Source organism: Dermochelys coriacea, chromosome 7, assembly GCF_009764565.3.
Source record: "Dermochelys coriacea isolate rDerCor1 chromosome 7, rDerCor1.pri.v4, whole genome shotgun sequence".
NCBI lineage: Eukaryota > Metazoa > Chordata > Testudines > Dermochelyidae > Dermochelys > Dermochelys coriacea.
Genome location: NC_050074.1, coordinates 107,947,720 through 107,966,365, shown reverse-complemented (window position 1 = coordinate 107,966,365; position 18,646 = coordinate 107,947,720). Strand labels below are relative to the sequence as shown.

At 40.6% G+C, this 18,646-nt stretch overlaps 1 protein-coding gene across 4 annotated transcripts in view; it reads left to right on the top strand.

Moving 5' to 3' along the window:
- The first annotated feature begins 8,060 nt into the window (after window positions 1–8,060).
- The window catches only part of TACC2 (transforming acidic coiled-coil containing protein 2), a 180,784-nt gene continuing 170,198 nt past the window's right edge, over window positions 8,061–18,646 (top strand). For all 4 annotated transcript variants that reach the window (XM_043518272.1, XM_043518275.1, XM_043518274.1 and 1 more), the window contains exons 1-2: window positions 8,061–8,127; window positions 10,346–10,437. In XM_043518272.1, the coding sequence (XP_043374207.1) occupies window positions 10,405–10,437 (33 nt within the window). In that variant the 5' untranslated portion in view covers window positions 8,061–8,127; window positions 10,346–10,404. The remainder of the gene's footprint in view (window positions 8,128–10,345; window positions 10,438–18,646) is intronic.

Genomic DNA, 18,646 nt, shown 5'->3' with positions numbered 1-18,646 from the left:
AAGAAAGGTATTCAGTCTTGATTTAAAGACTTCAGGTGATGGAGAATCTAGCACAAAGCTGTTCCAATGGTTAATTACTATTATTATTTTAAAATGCATACCTTATTGCTAGTTGGAATTTGTCCAGCTTCAGCTTTCAACCATTGGATCTCATTCTGCCTTTTTCTGATAGATTAAAACCTACCAGAAATCTCTTCCCCATGTAAGTATTTGTAGATTGTAATCAAATCACCTCTTAATTCATAACCTTCTTTTGGATCGACTGAACAGATTAAGCTTCTTAACTCTGTTGCTATAAAGCAGTTTTTTCAGACCTAAAATTATTTTTGCAGTTCTTTCCTGAATTTTCCATTTTTTTCAAAACCCATTTTAAATTGTGACCAGCAGAACTGGATACTGTATCCATCAGGAGTCTCACTAATGCCATATACAGGGGTAATACCATCTTTCTGCTCTTTCTTCTTCTATTTATACATCCAAGAATTTCATTAGCCCTCTTAGCTACAGCACAGCACTTGAAGTTTATGTTCACTTGTGTTACAGTTTAGGGCAACTGCACCTGTGTTTCCTTTTAGCGGATCAGCAAGGGCACTCACTCTCTAGCCATTGCCTTTCTTGGAACACCTGGAGGAGACCTGGTGTGTCTCTCCCTTCTGACCATGGTATCTCCAGGCTGAACAGTTCCCTGCTTGCCTTGTATTATTCCAGAAAAAGACAGACTGCCTAAGCAGGGCTGCTTGCTTTCTCTTCAGAGATTAATAATACTGTAACTGCACACAGTTAAGTAACTACAAAGTTCTTCTAAGCAAGCATATTTTATTCTTAAGGTAAAAGCACTACAGAGAAAACATAGTAAATAAAAGAACCTACACACATGCTAATAAGCTTCCCAGAGATTGCCCCCTCCAACATGGACTCAGGCAGGAGAAGTCCTTCAAAACCCCACCCAGGGATTTCCCTCTGGTTTCAAGTTCATCACACTGTTTGCTGAGAACAAGAACCCTCATGAAAAATTTAGTCCTTCCTGTATACAGTTTTGAGGTCTTTGAATTGGAGTTTTTAGGAGTAGATAATCAGTAGACAATTGGTTTCTCTCCCAACGGCATAGCTTGAAAAGGATTGATTCAAAGTGCATCATTTTGCATTCTCCTCTCTCCTGTATTTCCTAGGAAATCCACTTCACATGTGTTGTCCCAAAAAGTCCTTTGAAGTTCTTAACATCTTCCACAGATTGTATTAATCATGACCTTTCTCTTGAAGAAGTTCTATACAATCCCACAATAGCACATAAATATTTGCATTTTCAATACAATGGACTCCCAAAATACTTAAACTTAATTCAAGGAAGTTTAACTATGTTCCATAATGTCTACCCAGGATACTGCAGGATATTGTTATCTGTCACATCTTTGTTATCTATCTTGACCTCTCCACCCCCACATCTTTTTTGGTATCACTGCATTCACAGATACAGTCCCCTTAGTGAGATGAACATTTTTTTGTTCCTTCACATATGGCCCTTGCATTTGTGTTAAAATGCACGTTATTCAAATGAGCCTACCTTTCTAAATGATCCTGGTCTGTCCCCATCATTATATACCGCCTCTCAAATTCTTGTAATCTCAAACTTTACCAGCAATGAGTTATCAATGATCTGGATGAAAACAAAGATACTGAATAGCTTTGGCCCAAGAACAGGTCCTTGTGGGACTCTGCTAGAAACACCCCCATTGAAGGCACAATCCCCATTTACAATTACTTGTGTTTTGTTGGTTAACTAGTTTATAATCCATTTAATCTTGGCTATATTGATTTTTGTATAGTCCTCATTTTTTTAAATCAGAATGTCACACAGGACTAAGTCTTGCAGAAGTATAGGCATATTATGACAATATAATTATCAACAAAAACAGCAACCTTATCAAAAAACAATGCCAAGTTTGACCAGACCTATTTTCCATAAAACAGCATTGATTGGCATTAATTATGCTATTGTCTTTTAATTCTCTGCAAAGTGCATTGCATATTTGTCTTTCTATGATTTTGCCCAGGATAGATTTGATCCAGCCTATAACTTTCCAAATCATCCTGTTTACCTTTATTGCCACAAAATTAGCTTTCCAATCCCCCACTCCCCCTCTCCCTCAGTACTCAGGAACTTCCCCAGTATTCCAAGATTTGTTAAAATCAACAGTAATGATTCAGAGTGCTCCTCAGCCAACTTTTTTTTTAATATCTGTGTGTGCAAATTATCAGGTCTTGCAGATTTAAATTGCTTAACTTTAATAGTTGCTGTTTAACGTCCTTCCTAGTTACTGAGGGAAGATGACATGATTGATTCATGTCAATAGAGTAGTGTCTAAGGAAATCTGAAGGAGAATAATAACTGTATTATTACTGTAAGATACTGTAGTGTATAAAATCAACATTGCTAGATCTAGTACTTGTACCATTAAAGTACAATATTGTAATTTTTTAATAAGGTGTTACCCTCCCCAACCTGGAATGACCACATAATAGGTTTTCTGTTGCTGTGGTCAAAGCCAGACTATGGGTCCCCTAAAGTTGATGAAAATAGGGCCCTAGATCTGGAGGACCTTGAAATGTAAGAAGAATCTTAGGTTTCTTTTTTTTAAAAAAAATTAATAATGATAATATCTTTAGTCCTGTAGCAGCAGAATGGTAAAAGTAAGTTTTGAAGTAGAATGAATCAGACAAATGTGGGATGTATCCCAAAATTATGCTCTCACAAATACTCCCCCAAATCCTCTGTCCCTGTGCATAGTGGTGCAGCCATGGTGGACAAATACTGGTTGCAGTCCATTTGGGGAAGGGGCAGCAAAAAATGGTTTCACAGGCTTCCCCCCTTAAAAGCCAACTCTGGTTGTGGCTGCTAAGCAACAGTATAATTCTTCAGTTTTCACAGTGGCTCCAGCTGCCAAAGTTGCTAAGCAACATCCAGTGGAATCAATGTGTGCACTTTTGGAATAATCCAGTAATATCCATTATAGGAAGAATGCTTTATGGGATTTCTCCTAAATCTTAGCCTGGCTTTTGCTAGTTGTTGTTTGACAGGAAATTAGGGCTGGAAACAACTTTAGGGTGATGCTCGTTATAGGCCTTCAAGATATTATTATGATACAGAAAGCAAACAGACTGGTTCTGCAGTGGTTATGTTAAGATTATACAATGCCGAAATTATATCTCTTCTGAACACACCCCTCTGCTGTGTCATCCCTTGGAGTGTAGCAGATGCATAACTTTACGCTCAGTATTTCCATAGAATTCTGCAATTTAATCCATTTATCTCATAGTACCAGGCAGTATGACATTAAGGAAAAAATGTATCCCATTTTCCTTTGACAGTATTTGGATTCTAAAGTAAAATGACCCTGAGCTAACTCTTTTCCCATATAGATTTTAGCCAGTGAATATTCTGCTCCTCTAAAAGTCACAATGCATGAGTAGCCTATGGACCTTTAAATCTACAAAGGACTTATATGCTAGGACCAAATTCAGGTCACCACTTACAAATATATAGAATCAGCTAAATGATATATAGCTCATTGGCAGCTTCCTCAAAATTATGTTGTTTACCCTTTTGATGTCCTCAAATACATTGAGAGCTGTTTTGGAGTAGGTCCAAGGGTTGGGGTGTAGCTGATGTGTCTTAGCACATAGCCACCTGATCCCATATGCCACTCTATCCACCTTTCAGATTACTCATGCTTCTGTAGTAGTAAACTGCCGCATAGAGGCTGTGCAAATATTTTCAGTTTGGCCAGACAAAGGAATGCTGCTTTGCACATGTTCTGATAGCAAATATAAAGAGGGCCTGAATCATGAACAACTACAAAAGGTTGATTTCCCCTCTCTTCCCACCCCCAGTTTGTGCTGAACAAGTTATATTCTGCAAGGTGCCTTCCCCAATGTCAGATAGTTGGGTTTACCCACATTGATATGATAGGTGGAATAGTGCCATGTACTGGCTTGGTTTGTGTGTGTGTGTATGAGTGAATGATGCTGCCTTTTCGTGATGGGAAAAGAGAGAGGATATGGTACCTGCCTACTACTAGTGCTAGCTAGAGGTGTTTTCCTAAGCTCCAGTAAGAGGCCTTTGGTTTTACAGGTAAAGAGAAAGAGCTCACACATATGTTTTAGATAATTTTATTGTCTGCCAACAATGAACATTATGATGGCCCAACTAAAAAATAAATAAATAAAAGGGGGTATTGTCAGGTACAGTGAAGACCCAAATTTCATAAAATAAGCTTGATGAAATAAAACATTGATAAAATAAGCTTTTACAGAACCTAAACCAGGAGGTAGAGCCCGGGGATAGGTGTTTTAAAGCCACTTTTGTTCCCTCCAGTTTGTAGGCTATTGTGAAGACCCAGACCAGCATTTTTTTTTGTTGTTTATGGCAGCCCATCCTGAGCTCCCTGTGAGCTGTGGCGCAGAATCCCCATGGCGCTATGTGCTACAGAACCACCACTAACTCCACCCTAGGCATGCTGGGTTTGCATAAGAGAGTAGGGAAATAGTCACTTATGCCTGCACCAGGGAATTCTCCTCTGGTCAGTAGCCATGCACCAGCATATAATGGTTAGAGTTGGGGACAGAATCGCTTCCAGTATATTGTTAACAAAAACGGTACAGAAGCAATGGAATTCATTTAGGCCTTGATCCTGCAAATACTTTGTTCAGTCAGACTGCTCACATGCATAAAGTTATTAAATTGCATATTTGGAGAACATTTGAAGGGTCATCTGCAAAATCCTCCGAGATGAATTCAGTTGTGAGTAACTGTAGGAAAAGAAAAGGAGTACTTGTGGCACTTTAAAGACTAACAAATTTATTTGAGCATAAGTTTTTGTGAGCTACAGCTCATTTTTGACAGCTGCCCAATTAAAGTCCTGCCACTTTTTCTTCTTTAGATAGCATGCATTTAACAGTGCAAAAAATTAGTACAGTAGTGCAATCCCTCAAAATGCAATAAATGACAGTTTGTCATGTCGTGGTTACCAGCAAGAGCCACTTGCAGTTCTAACAAATGAGAAATTCATTGGCTGTTGCTGTCAGCTGCCTTTGTGAACACCCCTTTTGGGTGCACTTCCTGGAACTGACAGCAAGCAGTAATAATAGCAATTAGCTCACACCATAAACCGGTCCTTCTTGCACCATCACATTTCAGAAAGTTTTTGTTATAGGCCTACACCTTTCAAGATGATTCACTGGGAAATTACTCCAGCATACAGCTTGTGCGAGAACACTTACCTTTGGTAGTAAACTCTTCTGGGAGTTTCTGACAGCAGGGTCAGAAAATGAAAGACAAACTTAAAAAATACAAATAAGCAAAACAGTGAAAATAATATTTTTTCTATTAAAATAAACCACCACCTACCTGGTTAATATTGATACAGTTTCACCTTGAGTAAATATTCAATGTAAGTAGACATGCTAATATGTTAGATGGAGAAGTACTATACATTGTGATGAGGACACAAACATTTTCTGAAATGGTATTTGTATAATACAGTAGCATTTTTTTAAATGAAATTGCAAATCCATAATCTCTCACTTGAACAGTACAGAGAGAGAGAGAGAGAGAGAGAGAGAGAAAAAAACTGGTTCTCTTCGGTGCCTGAGGTGGAGGCAGAGTTGTTTGTTCAACTGGTTATGTGTAAATTAAGTGGGTGTGTTCCTGAAATAAGCCTACATTTCATGTGATTCTGAGTGGAAGAGGAGGTGGAAAAAGAGGTGGAGGTTTGTGAGGTGCAGTAGAAAAGAATGGTTTAAAGACAACAGTCTGAAGTGTCAGTAGTTCCAGAGCAACCATACTTAATCCTGGAATGTAAGTGCAAAATAAAGTATTCTCTTTATTTAAGGGGGCAAATGATTTTATTGTACACCAGAAAAGAGCTTGAAAGGTTTATCAGGCCAGCTTTTTACTACCAGCTACTTTTTGAAATGTGAAGTGTTAAATTACATTGAATTATTTAAAATTATTTATTTAAAGTTGTTCCATGGTATTTAGGAACATAAGAAGGATACACTATATATTAACTAAACTAATATTTAATTTATAGACATTTGTTTTATTAGCAAGCTTTTAATATTCACTTGAAATAAAATAAATATGAAAATGTTAAGCAAGAACACTCAGTTTAAGACCAGAGTTGTGACTTGCATTGAGGAAATATTTTAGAACCGTATATGGACTCATATATATGTAAAATAACTCACTGGAATTATATTTTAATTTGCAAAAATGTCTGAACTCCGCAATGCACACTTCACTTATTAATGTAGAGCCTGTAGAGACTTTTTACTTTTACTCCTAATTCATGGCAGATTTATTTTAACTCCTGGATAAGGGATGTGATCTGAGCTGAGGAGCCCAGACAGCTTTATATTGCAAGGAAAGAAAAAAAATAAATTAAATATTTTATTGGGGATTAGTGATTAGAATTTTTAGTACTTATATGTCTGCTGCATTTTCATGTATCTTAATGGCTGTAAATTCTAAGAAGGTCTTGTAAGCAACTCTGTATTATTTTGCTTGTAATAGTACCTTACAGTTTTAGTCTCCCTTAGTAGTCACTGTGCTTAACAGTACTGAAGTGGTGTAACAAGCCTTGCAGGATATTCTGAAACTGAGTGAATTTCACCTAAAAGAAATTTTAAACAACACTAACATGACACAAGCGGACCAAAGCAAGGGAAGAATCGAGCCCAAAACTCTGTTCTTGATGATGATTTGAAATGCTGAAGGGGTGTGTGGGGGGAGAGGACATGAAGGTTAAGGCCAAGGGGCTAAATTCTGGTCTCAGGTGTGCACTTCTTTCACAGATGCTATTGCTGTGCACATCCATCAGAGGGCAGAATTGGGAGCTTTGACTTTGAACTTCCTGGCTTTTTCATTTAGTATCACAATCTCAACATTATCTGAGTACAAGGCCAGCTGTTTTCCTGCCACAGAACAAACTGTGGGAACAGAAAAAGTTTTTGGTCAGCAGCGTGGAAACGTCAACAAAGTCTTCTCTTGGGGAAGGAATTAAATTCCCTAGTGTCTTGGAGTAGTTGTTTAAGCAGTTTGTTAAGACACTGTTACATGTATGTATTTCAAAATATATTATAGTATTTACCTGTTAGCCTAAGATGGCTCAATAGGACCTTATTTCAGAGACTCAGCCTGTGGGATTGGAGAGGCAAGGTGGGTGAGGTAATATCTTCTATTGGACCAACTTCTGTTGGTGTGATGGACAAGCTTTCAAGTTTACACAGAGCTCTTCTTCAGATCTAGGAAATGTACTCAGAGTGTCACAGCTAAATACAAGGTGGAACAGATTGTTTAACATAAATTGTTAACACATATTTCAAGGGATCATTCAAGGTGAAGTGGCACATTAACACCTCTCTAGTCATTGATGGGGAAGGGGTAGATTAGTGAGTTATAGATGGTTGTAAAAAGGAAAGGAGTACTTGTGGCACCTTAGAGACTAACAAATTTATTTGAGCATAAGCTTTCGTGAGCTACAGCCACAAGTACTCCTTTTCTTTTTGCGAATACAGACTAACACAGCTGCTACTCTGAAACCTGTCATAGATTTTTGTAATAAACCATAATCCAATGTGTCTATGCTGTTCATGATTTTTAGTATCTAGCAAAGTTATGCAAAAAGAAAAGGAGTACTTGTGGCACCTTAGAGACTAACAAATTTATTAGAGCATAAGCTTTCGTGAGCTACAGCTCACTTATGCATCCGATGAAGTGAGCTGTAGCTCACGAAAGCTTATGCTCTAATAAATTTGTTAGTCTCTAAGGTGCCACAAGTACTCCTTTTCTTTTTGCGAATACAGACTAACACGGCTGCTACTCTGAAACCTGTGATTAGCAAAGTTATGAATTTAAGATCCAGGTTCGTCTTTTGAAGGTGTTGTGCAGGTTTCCTTTGAGAATAAGGACAGGGAGGTCAGATATAGAGCGATCGCTTTGTGAAAAGGGTTCATCCACAGGTGTTTTTTGGTCATGTTATGGGATTTCCATTTCAGATGCAGGGCCGTCCTTAGGCGAACACAGCTGCATAGGGCATCTGAAAATTTGGGGCACCACCAGCGCAGCAGGTAAGAGCGGGTCAGCTCCTGCACACCTAGCGCATGCTGAAGTCTCCTTAGGCAGGGGCTATATTAACAGAGCTGAATGCATCAGCACAGCGCATTCTGTGTGAAGGAGACGGTCCAGGGGTCTCTGTGGGGAACTGTGATTCTCCACCGCTGTGAAGTGGGCCTGGCAGCTCGGTATCCTTTGCTGCCTCATCCCACCCCCCCTAGGCTGCGAGCCCGCGTCTGCTCTGTATGAAGCTTGGTGTGTGTCAGAATGGGGGGAGCGGGTTCTTCTGGGGGTCTGTGGGCGGGGGTGGTGGCTGTGCCCCAAGTCAGGCATAGGGGCACCAGTTTAATAAAACTAGGTAGGGCCCCATAAATCCTAAGGATGGTCCTGTTCAGATGGCAAAATTATGAGATTGAACATCCTCAACTGTCGTTGATTTTAATGGGAGTCGAGAGCATTCACCATTCTATAATGAGCCACTTTATCGCTTGGGAGAACCCATTCGGGAATTTGATATGATCTTTGAGCCAGATCTTGCTCCCTTTGAAATCAATGGGAGTTTTGACAGTAACTTCAACAGGAAAAAGCTAGGGCTCCTATTAAGGATATATCTGCACAGCAAAGAAAAACCCATGGCTGGCTGACTGAGGCTCGCAGGGCCCAGGCGGTGGGGCTGTTTAATTGCTGTTTAGACTTCAGGACTCAGGCTGGAGCCTAAGCTCTGGGACCATCACACCTCACAGGGTCCTAAAGCTCAGACTCCAGCTTGAGCCCAGAAGTCTACACAGCAATTAAACAGCCCTAAAGCCTGAGCTCCATGAGTTCGAGCTTGTAGAGGCCAGCTATGGGTTTTCTTTACTGTGTAGAGCAAAGGGTTAATACCCTAAGGGCTTAATCCTGCACCCGTGGGAGCCGGTTCAGGCACTGTACATAAGCACAGCACCAAATAACGTAAAAACCCCCTCCAATTTAAAAAAAGTTACCATTCTATTCTATCATGGTAATAAAATACCCTACAAGCTTATGGCGTTTTATGGACTACTAGAGCCCAGTTCTTTTCTTACACCCACATAGTGTCATCGGCTTTAGTTAGCTACTCTTGCTTTATTCCAGAATATGAGAACAGATTTAGGCCAACAGTCTGGAATTTCATCATAAGGCAAAAAGTAAAGAGAGTATTTGTAATATTTTGGTGGAGGGTTCCTTGGGGAATATTAACAGCTGCATTTTACACTACTGGAAATGAAGTTTGAACTACTGTGCAGGCTATGTTCTGAGTATCTTGAGTCAATCATAACAGTGAGTTGATAAATTAGGAAAATGAGCTGGTAGTAACCCCCCAAGTAGAGAACAATTCCATCCTTCTTTTTTTTTTTTTTTTTAAATCTCCTTGTGTAGATTGGATGAACAAAGGCCCAGTTCTGCACTTTTTACTCAGGGAAATAATCCATTGGGCTTAAATACTGGAAATCAGGAGAATTCCATTAAAATCAATGAAGTTACACTGGTGCAAAATGGTTGGAAATGAAGATCAGGCCCTGTTTGTGTGAAACCGGTATGAAATCAGTGTCAGGCCTGCTGCCTGTAAGTAGAGGTTTTGTCTAAGTGAGGGCAGCATTTAGTGTTAAGGGTGTAAAAACCAAATGCTTTTATCTAAAACTCAATGGAAAAATAGTACTTCTAATGTAGTAAGTTGACAGACTTAACATTACAATTCCAGACTCCGTATGAATTCAGGGTAGTATAAGAATTTAAAAAATGAGTTGAATACAGTTAAAACCAAAAGTTTAAAATGAGCTGTCCATCAGAACTAACTTTGGCAAAGAAAACCACTCAGATGATATACACAGTGCTTGTGGTAACTGTGAAACATAGCAACAAAATTGTATTTAGAGGAGAGTTTGCCAGCTTCAGCAAAAACAATGTTGGAGAAGAGATCAGGGAGGAGCATGACAGAAGGAACCCTTAGAAAGCTATTTTCCCATGATGTGTTTGAGATGAAGAATGTTATGAACCTTAACGTTAGGAGAAAAAAGGATGGGGAGACAAAGTTTCAAATCACTTGGTTATACAATAAAGGATAACAGTTTTTTGTTTCTTCTAGTTATGTGGCTTAACCTAATGCATCTATGCATCCGATGAAGTGAGCTGTAGCTCACAAAAGCTTATGCTCAAATAAATTTGTTAGTCTCTAAGGTGCCACAAGTACTCCTTTTCTTTTTGCGAATACAGACTAACGGCTGCTACTCTGAAACCTAATTATTGTGTGATACTGGATCTCTTGCATCACAATGGGGAATGAAAACAGCCACACAGAAAATCAGGTGGGTGTGATGAAACTTTCCTTCCCCCTTGTCCTTACTGCCTATCTTACAGCAAGTCTTTTCAGAGAACTGCTCATTTTTCTGATGTGTTTTTGCTCTGTAATTTTGCTCTGTAATACCTATGCAAGACCAAGGAGTTTAATGAATGCAACTGCGGGCAAAATCTGGGCCTGTAAGAGTAAAATGTTATATTAGTTTCCTCCTCTTTCAAGATAACTATCTAGTTTACATGTGTTGATCCAGGCATGTATACCTTGCTCAGCATAAGAGTCCTCTATTATTTAATTTTGGTGGAAGGTGATCTTGGATTATTTCTCTGATAAATGTACAGATGTGTTTATCTTTCAAACATTTTATTTTTTAAATCACTGAAGTGAAAAGTACCTGTAATCTTTCCCTTTGTTAAATATATGGCTAGCTAGAGCCAATGTAACTCTAAGGGCTGCGAATAGTGAGTTGCAGATGCTTCAACACCTCTCAGGATTTGGCCCATTGATTACATGTGAGTAAAAGTTGTGATTGGCCCCTTGTTCTAGGAGCTAGAGATCACCAGAACACAGCAGCTGTCTGGCCATGCCACATTTCTTCCTTACACTGGGGCTGGGAGTGGGATCTCATGGAGTTGATTACAGGACTCAGGCTGAAGGGCTATAAAACTGTACTGTAGACTTCAGGCTTGGGCTGGAGCCTGGGCTCTGAGACCCTGCAAGCAGGGAGGGTCCCAGAGTCTGGCTCTAGCCCTACATTGCAATTTTATATCCCTGCTGCCCAAGCCCCGCAAGCCTTTAGCTGACCCAGGCCAGCCGCAGCTGTGCCACAGGTCTTTTATTGCTGTACATCTCTGTCCTTGGGGTATCACCCACTGACTGGCTAAGTGAACTTTCCACCTGCCACGTGAAGCTGGAGTGATGCTGAGAAGGCAGGACAAATGCCAGATCTAGCCCAAACCATTTGCAACATTGTGATTTAAAAAAAAAAAAGGACACAAGCCCAAATTATTTTCCTGGTCTCTTGTTAACAGAAAATGCACTATTAGGCAGAGAACATTACAAATAATTAGAATTAAAAGAATCACTGAAATCTGCAAAGCATCCATTGAAAAGATTTGTTATGTTTTGCTTATCAAGTGATCCAAACTCACGTTTTAGTTAATAAATGTTTAACTATATTTGTTTTTAGTCAGAAGTTGTTGGCACAAATAAAGTCATCCTAATACCACCCAATGAAGGAACACAGCAGGTATTAGACAATGAAAATGATTTGCATGGTTTGTGTTTCAACATTTTAACATAAGTCTTGGCTGTTTGTTTGACATGCATGACCTTTTGGCTTTTCTCTTCTTGACGCTGACTGCAATTTAGTAAACACTCATGTATATGTTTTCAGCAGGTTGTCAAAAAAAAATCAAAATCTAGTTACTTTTAAATATGTGTTTAGTTGTTCAGTAACATTCTATGCTATTAGAGAAATGTCCAATGTATGTTATTGCATGCCAGTTTTCCTTCCTGTTTTTTATGAATTAAGATGGAGAAATGAATTTTGTTGATGGAGCCTATACCAATTCACATGTGGTGTTGATATATTTATCAGGTAGCAACATCCCAAAATTCCATCGCTGAGCTGTGTCATGAACAAAATGTACAAGCACGGAATCAAAGATGGGAGACTGTGCGCTAAATTTAGCACTAACTTAAAAGTTAGAAGGTCTGTTTATTAATTCTGAGCATGCAAGAATGTGCTAGGAGCGTCACAGAAAAGGAGTAAAAGAAACAGACCTGCTCCAGAGAGTATACAATCTACATTCAAAAATCACACAAGAAGTTATGATAATAAAGGGATAAAGTGAAGCAGAAAGTTCTAGATTTAGATTTTTAAGATTCGAGTTGGCTCTGGCAGTGAATGAGTTCTCAGCTGCTGTGTGATTTTAACACCTCGGCTCTCCCTCCTCCCGGTCATCCTAGAAACAGGGAAAAAGTTACTTTCAGAAAATTATTCTTGTTGGTGGCATAACACATTTGGCTTCCACTGAGTTAGAAATAAAGTCACATTTCCTTTGAAATGCAACAGTTCAAATGAAGGGGAAATTGTGGTGTTAAATTCAAGGAGAGTTAGTGACAACAAAAGTTTTGGCACAGATTGTGCAATTAAGGCCCAGCCCTTATTAGTGTTATGTTCACAACATACACACAGAAGTTAGATTAAAAACAATACTCTTGCTGGAAGGTTGCAGCATAATACCACTTTATGCCTTAAAATTCAGAACAACAATCCACAAGGGAGGGAGGGAGGAGGAGAGAGAGAGCGCGCAGGCCACTCAATAAAACAGAGGCACACCTCACCCTACCTGACCTTTTGGCTGGCTGTAGACAGAGGGTATGTCTACACTGCAATTAAAAACCTGTAGCTGGCCCGTGCCAGCTGACTTGGGCTCGGGGGCTTGGGCTAAAACAGCCCCTTTGCCCAAGCCCCATGAGTTCAAGTCAGCTGACACAGGCTGGCCACAGGGTGTTTAATTGCTTTGTAGACATACCCTGACTGTTGTAGGTCCAGATGGAGTCCTGTAGCCTGCAAGTGCAACACATGCCTTTTTGATGTGGCACTAGAGATCGATGAGTCTGCTACAAGCATGCTAAGAGAGACACGTCTTTTAGCTCATGCTGTAGATGCTCATGTCTTAAGCTCCAGAGATCCCAGGTTTGATCCCAGCCGCTAACCACCTGGGATCTGTCAGTGTTACACAAGCAGGACCAGGAAACCCTTCACCCTTAAAGTGATAGCTTGGGATTTTAACACAGTTTTTAATACACTTCAAGTAGCTGCTATGCAGAGTCACTTTTTCCTAAGGGGAAAGCCGTGGGAGGCACAATGACTTCTGGCACTCCAGGGGAGCCCAGTCACTGTGCTTCCCTTTAGGCATTTAAAAACACAGCAACTGTCACTAGGGTTGCCAACTTTCTAATTGCCCTTCCCCCTTCTCTGCCCTTTCCCTGAGGCCCAGCCCTGCCCCTTCTCCGAGGCCCTGCCCTCCACTCATTCCATATCTGTCCCTCCGTCACTCGCTCTCCCCCAACCTCACTCACTTTCACCAGGCTGGGGCAGGGGTTGGGATGATGGAGGGAGTGAGAGCTCTGGCTGAGAGTGCAGGCTCTGGGGTGGGTTTGGGGCGTAGGAGGGGGCTCTGGGCTGGGGCTGAGGAGTTTTGAGTGGGTCAAGGGGTTGGGGTGCGGGAGAGGGTTGAGGTGCATGCTCCGGGAGGGAGTTTGGGTGCGTAAGAGGGTTCCGACCTGGAGCAGGGGTTATGGTGCGAAGTCTGGTGAGGAGTTAGGGTGCGGGAGAGGGCTGGGGGTTTGGGGTGCGGGCTCCAGCCAGGCGGCACTTACCTCAGGCGACTCCCAGTCAACTACGTAGGAGGGCTAAGGCGGGCTACCTGCCTGCCCTGGCTCAGTGCTGTTCCTGAAAGCGGCCGGCATGGCCATCCCCTACATGGTGGGGCCAGGCAGCTCTGTGTGCTTCCCATTGCCGCAGGCACCGTGCCCACAGCTCCCATTGGCCGTGGTTCCCAGACAATAGGAGCTTTGGAAATGGTGTTTGGGGTGGGGACAGCGTGCGGAGCTTCCCTGATCACACCTGAGCCTAGGGGCCACAGGGACATGCTGATGGCTTCTGGAGCCAGGGCAGGTTCCCCCTGCCTTAGCCAAAAGGGCCCGGTCAGCAGTTTCCAGTCGAAAACCAGACGCCTGGCAACCCTATATGAAGCCCGAGTTGCTGTTTTCTGTTATCATACCTAACACGAGGTCCAAGAAGCCCAGAATTTCCGGTGGGCGACAGACAGCTGCCCAACAATCCAGTGATGTCGATCACATGTGCAGGTGAAAACCACAGAGCAGTGCCCGGAAATGTGAGAGCCGTTCTGTATCTGTAACGCATTTATCCCCAAGTGCACTTTTTTTTAAGCATCTGCTGTACACATTCATGCAGGTCAGGGCTGAAGCACACTAGTGGGTTGTTGTGAAGAAGCTTACATTGGCACAGCCTGCGCTGCACCTGTTCTGGGGATAAATAGTTCAGCCTCCTCAGTCATGCAGAAAGGTCATAAACACCCACAGTGCAAGGAGTGCAACCTTTGGGTTCAAACTGCCATTGCTTTTTCTGAAAGGGGAAAAAGAAACGTGGTGTGTGAGAGAGCGAGATGAAGATAGTGGCTGAATATGGAAGCACAGCATTTTTTAAAATTTTCATTTATTTATTTATTTTATTTACTTTTTACGTGCGCAGTTAGAGATTTCTCATTTATGACTCAGAAGGAGGAAAATAACACGCTACTATAGGGTCATAAGATAAAAAGTCTCAGAGCAGAATTTTAAAATTGCTTTTGCTTTCATATCACAATTGCCTAAACTTTGTCCTGTTAGTGTCAATTATAAAATGCAATGGAAAAACCTCCATGATAATTGGCACTCTTATAAGGGAGACTAAAGACTGAAGGGTTGTGAAAGCTGAATTGCTTTATCCACAGAGGTAGTCCCTCCAAAGTTTCTTTTAAGACACATTGATATAAAGCATGAGTTGTTGTTGTTGTTATTATTTATTATTATGATGATTGTATTTGCATTACCATAGTGCCTATGAGGCTAGTGAAGGACCAAGGCCATTGTACTTGGGCCACTGACAGAACAAAAAGATCCCTGCCTCCACAAAACTGCCACTGCTTTTGCAATGTTGGTAGAGAACTCCTCATGTTGGAGCTCTGTCTAGCAGCAACTTCTGAGTTCACTACAGGCTTATCTACATGGTGCCTTAGTGCACACAGTGGGGGTCTTTCTAGTGGGCACTAACTGGCTGTGTCGACCCTGTTGAGGTGCCCTAAAAGTTTCCCAATGTGCTTCTCTTTGCTCCAGAAGTTGTGACCTGGAGGCACTCCACTTGCAGCAGCACACTCTGCCCTCCCACCCCGCAACCCTAATCTCGGACTGGTGCAGAAGGGAGGCCTGGGTGTGTGTGTTGGAGAATGAGCCACCCTGCACTCACCCCAGATGTGGGGTGGGCCTGGCTTCCTACTCCAGGTTGCAAATTGGCACATGTGGTTGCAGAGCTGCTCCGGTTTGGCCTGATTGCAGGGTTGCAGTGCCCTGAGTAGGGAGTTGGACCATCTCCGATGGGACAGGAACCTCCGCTTCTGGGTGAATTCCTGGGTCTTCCCCTCCATGCTGGGCTAGGATTAAGGTTATGGTGCTGCGGCGAAGGGTGCTGCTGCATGAGGAAGAGTTCACCCATCAACACGGGACGGGAGGCTACACCTGCCACTGCTCCATTTGTTATTGCAATATCATACAGCACAATAAAATTTCATCTAAGGCACTGACAACACCAAAGATCTCAGTACTAAAAATACCATTTACCTGGCAGAGGAGATTGCAGTAAAGTATAGTGACCTTGCCACCAAGGATGGGACAAAAATGCAAATGATGGACCTGACCTTGCAAGGAACTCTGTTCAAACAACCATTTTTACAAAGTGATTTTTAGGGCTGTCAAGCGATTAAAAAAAATTAATTGCTGTTAATTGTGCTGTTAAACAATAATAAAATACTATTTATATCAATATTTTTGAATGTTTTCCACATTTTCAAATATATTGATTTCAATTACGACACAGAATACAAAGTGTACAGTGTTAACTTAATATTTCTTTATTATAAATATTTGCACTGTAAAAATAAAGTAAATAGTATTTTTCAATTTACTTAATACAAGAACTGTAGTACAATCTCTTTATCATGACAGTTGTACTTACAAATGTAGAATTTTGTAAAAAAAACAAAAAAACAAAAACAAACCCCTCCATTCAAAAATAAAGCAACATAAAACTTTAGACCCTACAAGTCCACTTAGTCTGACTTTTTGTTCAGCCAATCACTTAGACAAACAAGGTTGTTTACATTTGCAGGAGATAATGCTGCCTGCTTCTTGTTTACAATGTCACCTGAAAGTGAGAACAGGTGTTCACCTAGCACTGTTGTTGCCCTCGTTGCGAGATATTTACATGCCAGATGCTTCAGCCACCATTCTAGAGGACATGTGTCCATGCTGATGATGGGTTCTGCTCAATAACAGATCAGAGTGGACCAACGCATGTTCATTTTCATCATCTGAGTCAGATGCCACCAGCAGAAGGTTGATTTTCTTTTTTGATGGTTCGGGTCTTGTAGTTTCCGCATTGGAGTGTTGCTCATTTAAGAATTCTGAAAGCATGCACCCCATCCTGCCCTGATCAGATTTTGGAAGGCACTTCAGATTCTTAAATCTTAAATTGAGTGCTGTAGTTATCTTTAGAAATCTCATGTTGGTACATTCTTTGCATTTTTGTCAAATGCGCAGTGAAAGAGTTCTTAAAAAGACATTCTGGGTCATCATCCGAGACTGTTATCACAAGAAATATATGGCAGAATGCAGATAAAACACAGAGCAGGAGACATACAATTCTCCCTCAAGGAGTTCAGTCACAAATTTAATTAACACTTTTTTTTTTAAATGAGCATCATCAGCATGGACATATGTCCTCTGGAATGGTGGCCAAAGCATGAAGGGGCATCTGAATGTTTAGCATATCTGGCACGTAAATACCTTGCAGTGTCTGCTGCAGAAGTGCCATGCGAACATCTGCTCTCACTTTCAGGTGACATTGTAAATAAGAAGTGGGCAGTATTATCTCCTGTAAATATAAACAAATTTGTTTGTCTTAGTGATTGGCTGAACAAGAAGTAGGACAGAGTGGACTTATAGGCGCTAAAGTTTTTTACATTGTTTTGTTTTTGAGTGCAGTTATTTAACAACAAAAAAATCTACATTTGTAAGTTGTGCTTTCACAATAGAGCTTGTGCTATGGTACTTGTATGAGGTGAACTAAATACTATTGCTTTTGTTTATCATTTTTACAGTGCAAATATTTGTAATACAAATAATATAAAGTGAGTACTGTACTTTGTATTCTGTGTTGTAACTGAAATAAATATATTTTAAAATGTAGAAAAACATCCAAAATATTTCATAAATTTCAGTTGGTATTCTATTGTTTAACAGTGCAATTAATCACAATTAATTTTTTTAATCACAATTAATGTTTTGAGTTAATCGTGTGAACTATGGTTAATCGACAGCCCTAGTGATTTCTCATCCACATGATTGACACAACTATGTTATCAGAAACCTTTTTCAAGAATCCCTCTTGTAAACCCTTTTTTTCTGACCAGTTTTATAGTGTAGATGGAACATTAATACACACACACACACACACACACACACACACACACACACACACAGAGCGCGGCACTCCTGTCTAATAGTTGTTAGGCTATTAGATTAGTGTTTCAGGCATGTGACAGTATCCCACTTTGTGTATTGGATGCACTATGAACAGCAGCCTACTCTTTTCACAAGGGCTAGGCTGCAGTTTTCAGAAATTGATTTAATTCGTAAGTACAACAAGAATACTGATGAATGCTCTACTATTCAGAGTTTTTGATGAACAAATTTTCCACTACCCTTTTCTGCAATCAGTTCAAGGCAGTAAAATGAGCAGTGTATTGGCGGCAAAGTGTTACAGATGAACCTTTTTTTAGAGTGTCATGTACACATTTTTTTCACTTGATAATGGCCTGCTAAGTCACACATGTGCAAACCATTTGGCTGAAAAGATGTGTGGCCTGCTGTCTTTAACAGTTAACATGTGTTACCCTCCCTATTTGGTCAGCTTGGCAGTTGTTTCTGAAATCTGATTCCTGACACCATGGGGATGACCTTTGGTCCACTTCCCAGCATTCACCTGCAGTCAGATTGTTCACCATAAGCTTCTTACAGAGGAAGTTGTTGACTTGGAGTGAATGAACTGATGATTCAAACAGACAAACTTTTAAAGTAATCTAAGAAATAATTTGTAGCTCATGTTAGAAAAGAGCAATGGAAGATGTGAAGAAAATAAAAGGTAAGATCTAGTTTATTGATTAAGACTTTCAAAGCTTTGTTCCATCTCTTTTTTCCCCTTCCCAATAAACACTATTAGAAGCTATGAGAAATGGAAACTGAGTGTAACTCTTCAAAGATTACTTTCAACTGGAGTCAGAACGATGGCATGTTCCAACAACTGCCATAAAAGGATGTGTGTTTAATGCAGGAATGTACCATAGGGGAAGATTTAAACGGAAGCAACTTCC